General features: G+C 47.1%; 1 protein-coding gene across 2 annotated transcripts in view; it reads right to left on the reverse strand.

Annotated features, from left to right (window-relative positions):
* BRSK1 (BR serine/threonine kinase 1) overlaps nt 1-14,734 on the reverse strand; it is a 348,383-nt gene that overhangs the window by 125,074 nt on the left and 208,575 nt on the right. For both annotated transcript variants that reach the window (XM_085616379.1, XM_085616377.1), the window contains exon 3: nt 14,033-14,118. In XM_085616379.1, coding sequence (XP_085472505.1) covers nt 14,033-14,118 — 86 coding nt within the window. The remainder of the gene's footprint in view (nt 1-14,032; nt 14,119-14,734) is intronic.

Genomic DNA, 14,734 nt, shown 5'->3' on the forward strand with positions numbered 1-14,734 from the left:
ATCCCTTAACTTTACATACATCACCCACACTTCTAGTAGTTCCGTTTTCTAAAATTACCACTTTACGTTTAACTTCTTTGACCTTACAAGGACTAGAATATTTACTTTCACCTTTATGGACTGAACCGTTTTTCCGTACCACAATCCAGTCTCCCGGCTTCAACCAAGATCTTTTCACGCCCATTCTCTTGTTGTAGTATGAAACGTTTTTACCACATGACTTCGTCACATTTTCCTTTATTTTTTCCCGATCCACAATGTTCGCCACATCATTTTTCAACCACACAGGACACGCTTTAGAATTTGGAATCCTTCCCTTGAGAGAGACAAAAGGTGCAACACCAGTTACAGAATGAGGTGTGATCCTATGCAACCACATCAATCTCCTTAATTCCTTTTTCCATGGTAACTGATTGGCCAATGACAGTTGTATATTTTCCATAATCAAGCGATTTACTCTCTCCACAAGACCGTTGGCCTGCGGACGAAAAAGAGCCACCCTTTCATGAACAATACCTAATCTATCCAAATAAGACACCATTTCCTTAGATACAAATTGTACTCCATTATCGGAAACAATGGTCTTTGGTAATCCCTCACCCATGAAAGTCTCTTCCAAAAAATCTATGACTACAGACGTGTTTACCTCCGGTACAATTTTGACCTCAAGCCACTTAGAATGGTAATCTACAAGTACAATAATAAACTTGTTTGCAGTTCCCAACTTTACCCCAGATCCCAAAAAATCAATTCCTAACTTTTCCCAAGGTTTACTAGGAAATGTTGTCATCTCCAATGGGGGTTGTCTGATTACTTTAAACTTATCACTATTAGCACATGCCACACAATTTTTTACTTTTTCCTCATCATGATCAACCCCCGGCCACCAAAACACTTCCCTGACTCTCCTCTTCATGGCGCTATGTCCAAGGTGACCTTCATGAGTAATATCAAGAATTCTAGATCGAATAGCAACAGGAGGAACTATTTGATTCCTCCTCCTGAGTTTTCCACCCACTATGCTTAACTCATCTTTGACTTTAAAGTATTCACGTATGTCAACTCTCTGGGCATCTCTATCATCCCACTCATGCACAATCTTTTCCTCAACTTCCTTCATAATATCGTCACTTTCCTTAGCAAATGCCCACTCACTAGCAGCAATAGATAATTCTCCTTCAATTGATAATACTTCACAATTCTGTATCTCAGAAACGACACCTTCTTCAGGCATCCTTGAGAAATAGTCAGCAACTACATTATTGCTGCCTTTGACAAATTCAATCTCAAAATTATATTCAAACACACCTAACAACCACCTTGTAATACGAGGTGTAACGTTTCCTTCTAAACCTCGTCCACCTTTGAAGATGTAAGTCAATGGCTTATGGTCTGTCCTTAATCTAAAAGGAATTCCCCACACATAAAACCTAAAGTAGTTAATTCCCCTAACAACAGGCAAGAGCCTCCCTTTCAATCACAGAATAGGAAGTCTCAGCACCGTGTAACCTTCTTGATGCAAACCCAGTGACATTTTCCACCCCTTCATGAATTTGAGTAAGAACAGCTCCAATTCCAACACCGCTTGCATCAGTAGTAATGTGTTACAATTAAATGAAAGATACGTAGTCCAGTGATATAGTTCAGGATCTCAGCTTTATTCTTTAGTTAAGATCCATATTAAGTTCATGCTAGGCCTTAATCATTGTCCAGCAATGCCCCACCAGGAGCAGCCTCCCTGCTGCTCAGCCCATCCACACCAACTGATCTCTGCTCCCACTCAAACACTCTCAACATTCCGATGACATCAGATAGACTGAGCAGCAAGGCAAGGACAGCAACAGAGAGGATGCATCAATTACTTACTTAGATCATAACACATCCCCCCCTGATCAAATTTGTAAAGATACAAACATGCAAGATCATTGTACTCACATGCAATAAGACTAATTAAATAAAATGTGCGTTGATAGCATTACACACATACAAAAATCAATGAGCTTCAAGAATAACACGAAGCTACCTAACATAACACTGTAAGGGGTAAACTAGCAACCCTTGACAGGCAAGCAGAAAGCTAAAAGATAAGAAGTTTCCACACGTGCGCACCTGTGACGCACAGACCAACACCTCACACGAGGTAACACCAACTCATGGGTAAAACCAGACAGGTAAGTCTGAGACGCCTCAAAACAAGGAGTCTTCTTACGTGCGCACCCATAACGCACAGACCAACACCTCACATGAGGTAACCACCAACTCAAGGGTAAAACAGACAGGTAAGTCTGAGAAGCCTCAAAATAAGGAGTCTTCTCACGTGCGTACCCATAACGCACAGACCAACACCTCACACGAGGTAACAACCAACTCAAGGGTAAAACAGACAGGTAAGTCTGAGAAGCCTCAAAATAAGGAGTCTTCTTACGTGCGTACCCATAACGCACAGACCAACACCTCACACGAGGTAACCACCAACTCAAGGGTAAAACAGACAGGTAAGTCTGAGAAGCCTCAAAATAAGGAGTCTTCTTACGTGCGTACCTATAACGCACAGACCAACACCTCACACAAGGTAACCACCAACTCTTGGGTAAAACCAGACATGTAAGTCTGAGAAGCCTCAAAATAAGGAGACTTCTTACGTGCGCACCCATAACGCACAGACCAACACCTCGCATAAGGCAAAGTTTAATAGCAAAGTTTAATAAAAGACGCACACCAAAACCAGGGACACTAAACTTTCTCTCTCACTCTTACTCATATAAACACAGAACAAGGACACCACACTCTACCCCCTTCCACCCAAATCAGATAAATAGAGAAATGTGACCAAGGACAAACCCTCATAATCACAATTTTGCAGGACAGGGAACACTAGACACCTTCCCTACAACACCCATTTACGCATGCACTGCAGTGCAGTATACACTTGCAGGACTTAGGAGGTAACAACAAACACCCCCCTCTTCTGCATAAACCAAAGGACTTAGGATATTACCCACGTAATCCTTCTACTGCACATACCAGCAAGTCTAACACCTTATACTGCTGATGATATACAAGGTAACATTCACTCATCACTTCGAATAAGCTTAAGAGAAAACAGTAAAGCTTCATAAGCATGGGAAACAATAAACGGAAGTATAAGTATGGCATTAGACATTAAAGCAAAAATATAGACTTCACATATGAGAAATTCCACAAAACAGTCAACGTGACCGGTGAGCGACTTCTCACCCGAGGCTCACAGGTGCCTGTTCTGACAGCGAACAAAAGGGGATCTTCTATGTGACTCTGCGTTCCCCTTGGTAACCGTGGAAAAGTCGGGCCACTCCAACTGAGCCCTGAACAAGTTCTTCCAATATCGCGTTGCCGAAGAAATGCCACCAACAACTTAAAATAAGTAGCTGTCGCTAATAACAACCTAGCGGTAATGCATTAAAAAAAAAAAATCAATTCCAAGATGGTGGCACGTAGGCGACAGCGCGTCGGGTGGCTCTCGGCACGTCGTTGCATGCAGGCTACGAAACAAGGATCCGCAGCGCACAGTTCAGAACGTCGACGCGGAACCATGGCAACATCACCACTCTCTGAGAAGCAGGTAACTGCGCGCGCTATTCACAACGCGAGCATCATTTTCAAACTTATCCACCACGGTTAACTGTCACATGAAATAAAAATGCTTGAAATTGGGAACAAAATAGTGTATAAATACAACCCTCCTCCGTTCAGTCACACCTCAGTTCACTTGTAAATCCAGCACTCCTCCGTTCAGACACACCCGGTTCTCTTGGTACACTGTAGGACAGCAACCCAACAGCTGAGCCACTCTCCAAACCTTGCGTGTGACTCGAACACCAGGACTTGCGCTGTGCCTCTTAACGAACAGCTTATAGATCCATTACATCCGATGTACGTTGAGGCAGATTGTAAAAGAAAGTAGCAAAGCTCCTCAACATTACACCACGATAAGAATAGCTTTCAGGAATTTCGCCATCATCTGCATCTCTAAGTTGGGATCACAACTAGGCAGGAGAGTCAGTCTTCCACAGCATACGTTAGAGAGAGTATGGTACATCACAGCAGATCAATGTAGGAGGAAAGCAAAATAGACAGGCAAACAGAAACTGGCACAATCATGTCATGGGCGACCGTTGACAGGGTCACTGGTGGGGCCTTAGGGGTGCCAAGTTTCTTCAAATCCAGATGATTCACTTACTTGAAATTCTTTTGATTTCTTCAATTTAAAAGTCCAATCAGCATTAAATAGCACGCAGGTTCTTAAAATCGTCGCCAGTGTTACAATTAAATGAAAGATACATAGTCCAGTGATGTAGTTCAGGATCTCAGCTTTATTCTTTAGTTAAGATCCATATTAAGTTCATGCTAGGCCTTAATCATTGTCCAGCAATGCCCCACCAGGAGCAGCCTCCCTGCTGCTCAGCCCATCCACACCAACTGATCTCTGCTCCCACTCAAACACTCTCAACATTCCGATGACATCACATAGACTGAGCAGCAAGGCAAGGATAGCAACAGAGAGGATGCATCAATTACTTACTTAGATCATAACACAATGTATGTCCTTTTCGTCACATCAAAATGACCCAACGTTGGGGCACCCACTATAGATTTCTTTATATTAGAAAAGGAACTCTCACATTCACTTGTCCAATCATACTCTATACCCTGCACAGTTCTTGTAACTCGTCGCCAATGTAAAGATTTCACACAAAGTAATTTAATCTTCAAAGTGGTTTATTTACCAGCGACAATCCAGCTGAGCTCCCAGCTCAACAGCCTCTTCAATTCATCTGTCAACATTCCACCTTAAGCTGACATCACACATTCCATGATGTCAGCTTAGCAATTTCACAACACAGTGTCTATGTGTCTATTCTGCCTGGGTGCGCTGGCAGTTGATCCGCTTTCTCAATGGCCCCCTTCCTCCTTCGTCTCTTGCAGCTTGGGTTGTATTTTTTTTTTCTCCTTTAAAGTGTTGAACCTTCTCCTGTGTGTGCTTGACTTTCAGGCTGTTTGCACCTTGGGGCAGGCTGTGTGTCCCCCCATTTATTGCCTTAGCTGAATGACATATCCGGCTGTATGAGTCTTTGGGGCTCTTGGCAGTCTTCCCGCCCGTCTGGCATGTGCACGCAACACGTGGGACATAGCAAACACACCTTCATCTTTACAAGCTGCTTTGGGCGCTCCTGCGCCACTCGCTCAGGCTGCTCTCCACCGGAGTGTGCTTGCCGGGAGAGTCCGGGCGGGGCTGCTGGCTCCTCACGCAGATGGCCCCTTCCGCTGACCATGCCCGACTCGACCTGCCGGAGGCACACGTGTGGCGCTGCAGGTATGCTTTAGTCTTTATCCTCATGGGATGTGGAAGGGGAGGTGCGTCCTGCTGATCCGATGTGCTCTGAGTAAACAGCAGCCGACAGGACACTCCACTGAACGGCACGCCGAGGCGGATTCTGTTCCGACGTGTTCCGGTGAGTCGGCGAGGCGCAGGTTCAACACCAGCCTCGTTGCCAGTGTAAAGTGGCCTAAACACAGGGCCAGGGCCTACCGCACGTCCCAGGAATGACTGGAGGCCCACACTGCTTTACCAGTGTGGCCAGAAGGCCTCGAGCCGTCTACCACAGTTTATATATCTCCTTGGGACGAGTCTGCCCGAGGAGTGTATGCTGTGGCAACAATTTAGTGAAGAGCCCAGATGGCTGTCTACACAACCCTTCTGGGGTCTTCAATAAGCCTAGTGTTGCTAAATAATTATGCGATATGGGAGACTCAGAGGCGCCTCTTCACATTGTTCATTTTGCGTTACGTCACTGAGGCAAATGTGTGCACAAGGATAAGTGTAGAGAGAATGGCGCGAGCAGTGGGCGATGCAGAGCTCAGAGAGACTGCCTGGAACTGGAACAGGCAGCGAAAGATGTGGACTGTAGAGGTGTGCAGGTGCAGGCAGGGAGAGCTGCAGCTGGGAAAGCAATGCATTGAGAGGTACAGGCAGTGAGTGGCAAGGTCAGTGAGAGGTGGGGGCAGAGAGGCGAGGCAGTGAGAGGTAGAGACAGAGAGGTGAGGGCTGTGAGAGGTGGGGACAGAGAGGTTTGGGCAGTGAGAGGTGGGGACAGAGCAGAGGGCAGTGAGAGGTGGGGACAGAGAACAGAGGGCAGTGAGAGGTGAGAGGTGGGGACAGAGAGGTGAAGGCATGGAGAGGTGGGGACAGAGGTGAAGGTCAGGAGAGGTAGGGACAGGGTGGTGAGGGCGATGAAAGCTGGGGACAGAGAGGTGAGGGCATGGAGAGGTGGGGACAGAGAGGTTTGGGTAGTGAGAGGTTGAGACAGGTGAGAGCATGGAGAGGTGGGGACAGAGAGGTGAGGGTCTGGAGAGGTGGGGGCAGAGAGGTGAGGGCATAGAGAGGTGGGGACAGAGAGGTGAGGGTCAGGACAGGTGGGGACAGAGAGGTGAGGGCTGTGAAAGATGAGGACAGAGAGGTTTGGGCAGTGAGAGGTGGGGACAGAGAGGAGAGGGCAGTGAGAGGTTGGGACAGAGAAGTGAGGGCATGGAGTGGTGGTGGCAGAGAGGCGAGGGTCAGGAGAAGTGCGGACAGGGAGGTGAGGGCGGCGAAAGGTGGGGACAGAGAGGTTTGGGCAGTGAGAGGTGGGAACAGAGAGGTGAGGGCATGGAGAGGTGGGGACAGAGAGGTGAGGGCATGGAGAGGTGGGGACAGAGAGGTGAGGGTCAGTAGAGGTGGGGACAGAGAGGTGAGGGCAGTGAGAGGTGGGGACAGAGAGCAGTGAGAGGTGGGGACAGAGAGGTGAGGGCAGTGAGAGGTGGGGACAGAGAGGTGAGGGTCGGGAGAGGTGGGGACAGAAACGTGAGTTTAATGAAAGCTGGGGAACGAGGGGTTTGGGCACTGAGAGGTGGGGACAGAGGTGAGGGCATGGAGAAGTGGGGACAGAGAGGTGAGGACATAGAAAGGTGGGGACGGAGATGTGAGGGTCGGGAGAGGTGGGGACAGAGAGTTGAGGGCAGTGAGAGGTGGGGACAGAGGTGAGGGCATGGAGAGGAGGGGACAGAGAGGTGAGGGCATAGAGAGGTGGGGACAGAGATGTGAGGGTCGGAAGAGGTGGGGACAGAGAGTTGAGGGTAATGAGAGGTGGGGACAGAGAGGTGAGGGTCGGGAGGGGTGGGGACAGAGGTGAGGGCATAGAGAGGTGGGGACGGAGATGTGAGGGCATAGAGAGGTGGGGACGGAGATGTGAGGGTCGGGAGAGGTGGGGACAAAGAGATGAGGGCAGTGAGAGGTGGGGACAGAGACGTCAGGGCAGTCACAGGTGGTGACAGTGAGATGAGGGCTGGGAGAGGTTTAAGCTGGGAGAGGTTTAGGCTGGAAGATGTGTGAGCAGGCTGAGGTGTGGGTAGGGAGTGATACTGGCAGGGTGAGGTCCAGGCAGAGCAATATCTGGGAAGGGTCAGGTAGAGGCGTGAGCATGGGAATGGGGAGTCTCACGGAGAGTGATAAAGGAGCAGCTGTCAGCAACAGAAACAGAGGCAGGAAGGAAGGCAGGTATGGGAAGGGGAGGGGAGGCAGAGGCTGGGAGAAGTGGAAGCAGGCATAGCAAAGAGAGGCAAAAGTGCAGGCCAGGAGAGGTATGGGCAGGCAGAGATGCAGCTGGAGAAGGGGTAGAAAGGAGAGATACAGACGAGGAGAGCGAGGGCTGAGAACAGGATAGACTGAGAGATGCACCGCAAGATAGAGGTGCAGACACATAGGTGTGGAAATGAGTGCAGTTTGACAGGTACAGGTAGGAAGAGATGCAGACAGAGACAGGCGTAGGAATGCCGCAGGATGACAGAGCTACAAGCAGGGAGAGCTGCAGCTAAGTGGGGCACGTCCTGGTACAACTACCCTTCCCTTCATTTCTCCTTCTACTGTTAAAGAATAGCGGGCAGACAACAGGCACCTGTACCACAGAGCAGCCTTTCAGAGTTGTCTTCTGTGTCTATGAATATACATTAATATGCATGTTGTAGTATTTCTATAGTGTAAACCGAGTCAGAATTCAAAGGAGCATTGAACAAGAGTGAGCATAGCTCGTATATAGGCAGCAGCTTTTGGAAATGTGTCCTTACTGTGCTAGCTAGCAGCATTGGATGGGGTCCATAGCACATACAGGTGTGGGTCATACATTGCTTTGAGAATGAAGCAGAACATCTTAAAGTTGATGCCGTATTGTAATTGACGGCCACTGTAGGGTGTTCGGAGCATGGATTAAGAGCATAGGGATGATGTGGTCTGAGACCTTTAGGTCAAAGATGAAGAGGCAGCAGGTTCCTAACATACCATGTATCTAAAGAGTCTGAGCTAGCGGAGGGATGCGCATTGCATTTCAGTAGTCAAAACACATACGTGCTAGGATGATCCTTATCCTCGGAGGGAGAATTAGGAGACCATTCACTATACCTACCGGAGGGGAGTTGTGGACCAAAAGGACCGGTCCTATAAGCACGCACAGACAACCTATTACAAAGTTCTGTGATCATGCAGCCTGTACATATCTCCTGCCCAACTGCAGATTCAAGTTAGCCTGGCTGATGAGGGGTGTTACTCCAAAACCGGTCCAAGGATGCTTGTTTCTGGTCCAGGGAGGGCCTGGCTTGGCAGTTGGGGCTGGACTGGTCCCATGGGAAGCAGGGCCGAGACTGATCTGCATATGGCTGAGTCTAAACTGGAATGGTGTGGTGTGTAAAAACAGATGGATTAAACACAGATCTGCGACTGGGGGTTAATGTTTGTTTTGTCAGCATTCCGTCCATCATCTGTTCTTTTTGCATTTATCGCCCTAAGTGGGAAGGGTATGCCCAGACAAGGGTCCCGTGCTTGCTATGCCACCAAATTCAAGCTGGCCTAGCTGATTAGGGGCGATACCCCAAAACCGATCCCAGGATGCTTGTTTCTGGTCCAGGGAGGACCTAGCTTGTCAGTTCAGGCTGGACTGTTCCCATGGAAAGCAGGGTCAAGACTGACATGCATATGGCCATGTCTGAACTGGAATGGCGTGGCATGCAAAAAAACAATGGATTTAACACAGATCTGTGACTGGGGGTGAATGCTTGATTTATTCAGCAGTCCGTCCATCATCTGTTCTTTTTGCTACTGCAGAATGTGTCATGCACGCAGCTTGTCATAGAACTCTTTAGAAACACAGGCAGTGGCCTACTAGAGCTGTGCTTACACAGACACTGACATACTGTAAAGCGTTATACGGACTACTGTACATCTGCGCATATGCATGCCTTGAGCTGTGTTTTAACACCTCTACATGTGGTTCAGTGCTGTGATACGTCAGTATTAATGGAACTGTATTAGGCCTTAAAATCAGTGTGTTTGTTTAACACAGGTTCTTGATTTGCTTTTTGCAGAAACAGCTGGCTAATAATCCTAGCGCTATGTGTGTGCGCACACTGCCACATGCCTTTGGCAAGCTACTAATCTTAAAGGGTGACGTTCCACCACCTCACAGCTTTTTTAGGTCTCGCCTAGGCAGCGCTTGCGCTGGCTCTTCGAGACATGCTGTATTGAGGTATAGATTTGAAGCTGCATCCACTCTCCACCCTTATTTTGCATTGGACTTTGCCACTGTCCTTTGTAAATGATGGGTTTTGATTTGTTAATAGGCTTATTACTCCCTCTTTAGTGCCTCCCTGTCTCCTGTTGTTACCTCCATCAGGACTGGCCCTCTTACATGTGTCCCTGCACTCTACCTTTCATTAAGAGATAGGATGCACTGTTTACTTAATTCTCGTCTTGCAGAAGCAGGTGCGACAGAGCGCGTAGAAATGGCGCCCTTCTTTGCATGTGAAGCAGGGCGCCATGCACACTTTTGCTTTAATAATGCCTGTATCGTACTTTAAATACACTCGTGGCGGCAGAGTGTTTGTATTTGCATCACGCTTTCACTTAAACAATAGCTGTCGCCTCACCCCGCGAAAGCTGTGTGGGGCGGAAGCTACTGTCAAAGTGAAAGCTCGATGCAAACATAAACAAGCTGCTGCCTTTGAGCAATGGCGACAGGTTGTTTAAACAAGCCTCTGAGGGAAGAGTGGGACATGTTTGGGTATGAGTTTCACCCAGCTTAGGACTTGAGAGGCTCCTTTTGTTGACAGAAGTCAGGCAGTCAAGACAGGGGTCAGAGGAGTGGAAACGGACGGCACTGTAGAGAACTGGTGGGAGTGCAGTAAAAGAAAGACACGTGGCGGATGTATGTCGTTACAACGCACACTTTTACAACGCATGCACTTACAACGCATTTTTTACAACGCAACATCCACTACAACGCATTCCATTACATAGCATGACACTACAACGCATGTTTAAAAACTACCTTTACAACGCATTCCATTACATCGCATACTACCTTTACAACGCATACCATTACAACGCATAGTATAGGGGTAAAAATTACTATTCTAACTCCAGGGGGTGCAACAGTAGGGTAAGTGTTGGATTGCGTTGTAATGGCATGCGTTGTAAAGGTAGTATGCGATGTAATGGAATGCGTTGTAAAGGTAGTTTTTAAACATGCGTTGTAGTGTCATGCTATGTAATGGAATGCGTTGTAGTGGATGTTGCGTTGTAAAAATTTTGTTGTAAGTGTAGTGCGTTGTAATAGTTTCGTTGTAAAGGTTGTTCACCACACGTGGCAAACAGTAAATCTCAGGGGCACGGCAAGGGGTAATGCTGCTTTCTGGGTTTACATGCCACTACTACTGGTCTCTGGGATGTGCTTCTCGTTTTGTTTTGGCCTGGGACAGAAGCGAAACATTGTCACGTGATCGAAGGACGCGGATGCTGATTTGTGGAGTTTTTGCTGTCACGCTCTCAGCTCCTCGGCTGCTATCCACTTGGTATTCACGGCTGTCGGAACCCAGATACACTGAGTCCCGGTGCAGTTCCTGAGGGCTTTTGACTTGTGGACTCGGAGGTCACTGAGGCTGCTGCTAGCTGGAGTGCTCGAGCCGACCGAGAAACCCCGGCCGAGTGAGCTGCTCCGTGGAGCCCACGCTGGATTGCTGTGTTCCCCGACCATCCCTCTGGAGTGGCAGGGCATCTGGTGTGCCTCATTGAGTACCCCTGAGAGAGGTGTGGGCGAAGGAGGCCTCAGATAGGCCATTCTCGGCAGGGGGGTTGCAGGTGCAGGGTGAAGCTGTGAACCTGTTGTGTTCAGTGTAGCAAGCCCAAATCGAGCCCAACGCAGACCAGTATCAACTCAAAACTAACCCAACGTTGCAACACAAATGATGCCAAATAGCTTTCAGGAAACATTTTAAGCATAAGTCTAATTTCCATCAATATGCAGATAGTGGGAGGAGGTTCATTCAGCACCTATACAAGTTCACAATCGTGTCCAGAATCTGTTAATAAATACCTCTTTGGAACTGTACATTAGCTGGATCGCGCAAGTTTAACACCACACAATGATACATATTAAGGAACCCTCTTAGAGGTAAATTATTTTCCGCACTGCCTGTTTTGCAAACCTTGCATTTTTAGGTCACGCATAGACAGCGCTTGCACCTGCTGCACACAGTCGATAAACCAATCAGTTTTATCCGCAATGAGGCCATGAACCTGTGGCTCCGACATAGGCCTTGAAGTGGGTAGTCACAAAATACATTGTCATTCACAATGCCATTAGCTTTAACTCTCACAAATGCAAGACCTATTGCATTTCAAATGCTTGTTATGAACAGCAGCTAAGAGATGAAAAACCCTTTTATGTCTCTGGTTTCAGCACTAGCAGGGCTTAAAGTGCACATTATACTAAAATTCCCACTGCTTCAAATGAAGGCTTTGTGCCCAACATAAGGTTCTGAGTCAAAGCGCCTTCAGCAGAATAGAGATGCTTCAAATACTAGTATTTGTAAGCGCCCCACAATTAGTGGGGAAATCGAGAACAGAAATGATAGCAGGCATGCTGTCCGCAGACCATCAGGTCTGCAGCAGGTACATGGGAGGAACTACATGGCTCAGCAGCAAGTCAGCAGAACAATATAATGTTGCAAGACAAATTGAAATTTTAGAATAATCAATACAATGTTTGGATTATATTTTGTATTCATTGTAATATGGTTCATCACTCCTGAGTTATCATGCTGATAATTGTCATACATATGGAATATATCAGTTTAGCACATAATAAACACTCATTTATATCTGTTACACAGGTGTGCGTGCGTGCGTGCGTGCGTGCATGCATGCGTGCGTGTGCGTGTGTGTACTGATTGGCCACATGGCTTGTCATCTGCACCCTGCCAAAGATTCTATGCCCGGTCTGTCTTATTCCTAACACACCCCACATTCTTGTGAGTCTAGCCCAAATAAGGGATGGTAGGTACCTGTGTGCTGTCCTTTTCTTTGCAGAGGTCAACACTATGTATGCCTTTATCTGGCATCATGATTTACACCTAAGTTTGACCCTAAATAGAGGGAGTGCACGACAGTCTAATCGATTGAACGCTATGTATGCATATACAGCTTAACCTACTACAGCTCTGCACAACACATGCCTTAGCCTATTACAGAGCTCTGCGTCCAGGCAAAGCCTCACCTCCCTTGGAACTCTGCAGACTCCCCGCCTGAACTACTACAGAGTTCTGCACACTCGCGGTCTGGTGCACTACAAGGCATAGCCTAGCCACAGTCTAACCTACTAAGGATTCCTGTGTACTCTACTACAGAGCTTTGTATTCAGCCACAGCCTGGCCTTCTACAGAGATCTGTGCTCACACACCCAGACCTACTCACACACAGACAGGGAACCTCACCAACTTCAGAGCTACGAAGACACACGTGCCGACCTACCACAGAGCTCTGTATACATGCACAGTGTTGTAGGCCAGAGGTCTATGTAACACAGCTTTAAAAACATACATGCAGCCAGGTCAACATACAGAGCTTTCTGAAGACACAAATTAACGCATTCCCTGATGTAGTACAGACCTTTTTATATACAATAATCAATTCGCCTATTGCAAAGCTACATGCGTGCACATGTACAGCCACACCAGCTTTTGGCATAGTGAAATGTGACATGCCTACTAGACCACAACTCTACATGCAGTGGAGAACTGGAGAGCAGCTCTTACGCAGACTCTGGGGGTGATGCGAGAAGAGCCCACATATTTCCAGCTGCTTGGCCCATTCATGATTGGCCAACAGTAAGGTGTTACCAAACTCATGGCTGGCAGCCATCACACGGCACAAATGATGCCGCGAGCTACAGAGATTCCAACCTCATGGACAGTCAGTCCAAACACGAGGGTCCAAGCTTCCATGCCTGCCAAGGCTAACATCTTTGTCAATGGTCATTACACAGTATTCCTATCCTGGCTTCCCACTGACTAACCTCAGCTCTTACTGCCCTCTGTGACTCACTGATTACATGGAGACCAACATTGTAGAAAATATCTTAATAATACTTCTCCTTGCAGCAAACCATGAGAAAACAAGACAGCTATGCGCCAAGCAATCCTCGGTCGACAGTGATCGCTGTATTTATAAGCTAGAACGCAAACAGTGTCTTCCTACTTTCTTTTGTTAACGCTGCAAGTCGAGCCAAAGCTGGGTTGTCAGTCTTCACTTTTGGTGGCCAGTAAGAATAATGGACGACTGTTACAGAAGAATTTAGAGGAAACGGATTCACCGACTCCTGGTCTAGACCAAAGTTTTTAGTGATTGCAGTTCAATCTAGTAGCAAGTGATGTGGACAATCTGTATCATTAGGTACAACATCAGACAGTTATTTCAGGACACATTATTATCTCGTCTTCTTGAGAGGGGCAGACATTTTATAACAAGGTGTCAGTATATATCAGTTTCTAAAATGTTGGAGTCGATCATTTCTGGTCCCTCAGAAGAAGTGGAGCAAGTGACACTGATAACTATGGAGTCACAGAGAGGTTCAACTTTGGTCAACGCGCCCTGGGCGGGGATCATAGCAAGGGAATGTCTGTAAATACCTACAAATATTTCTTGTTTTCGTAGACATCGTGGAGCTTCAGCACGTGAGGGTGCTCGATCAGCTTGAGGATGGCAATCTCTCGTTCCACCTGCCGAGGGGATGAGAGATAAAGGAGAGGCTGTAACATGGAGACGTGTGAAAACAGGTACAAGAGAAATAAAGAACAATTAGAGAGTTAAAAAGGCTAGAAAAGGTGAGATTGAAGAAGAAAGGTAAAGAAGCATGGTCAGTGAAAAACAAAGACCGAGGAAGAAAGAATGTAAATGATGAGAGTGTGCCACGAGGAAAAGTTCATGAAATAAGTGACACATAGGGGAGGCAGGTGGGCAAGAGAACATAGGAGGAAAAGAAAGAGAAATGGAACAACACAGCAGACAGGTGGAAATATGCATTAATAGCGAAAAGGAGCATAGCATTGCATGGAAAGGGGTAGAGAAAAGAGTATAGCTATAGCGGTGGATAGAGTGAAAGACGGTGTTAGGAAGAGCAATAGGGGAGACAATAGGGAGAAAAAGAAGAAAAGGCAGACAAAGTACAGGAGAGTATAGGAAGAAAATCGAAGAAAGGAGAAAGTTCATCTTTTTTATGTTTCTCAAGGTACTACACATGGAAGTGGAGTTCAGTTAGTAGAACACACAAAGTGCAGAGAGGCGAGTGATATATGAGAAGTTTGGAACAAACATCCAGCTCTTGATGTGAGGTTC

Source organism: Triturus cristatus, chromosome 7, assembly GCF_964204655.1.
Source record: "Triturus cristatus chromosome 7, aTriCri1.1, whole genome shotgun sequence".
Taxonomy (NCBI): domain Eukaryota; kingdom Metazoa; phylum Chordata; class Amphibia; order Caudata; family Salamandridae; genus Triturus; species Triturus cristatus.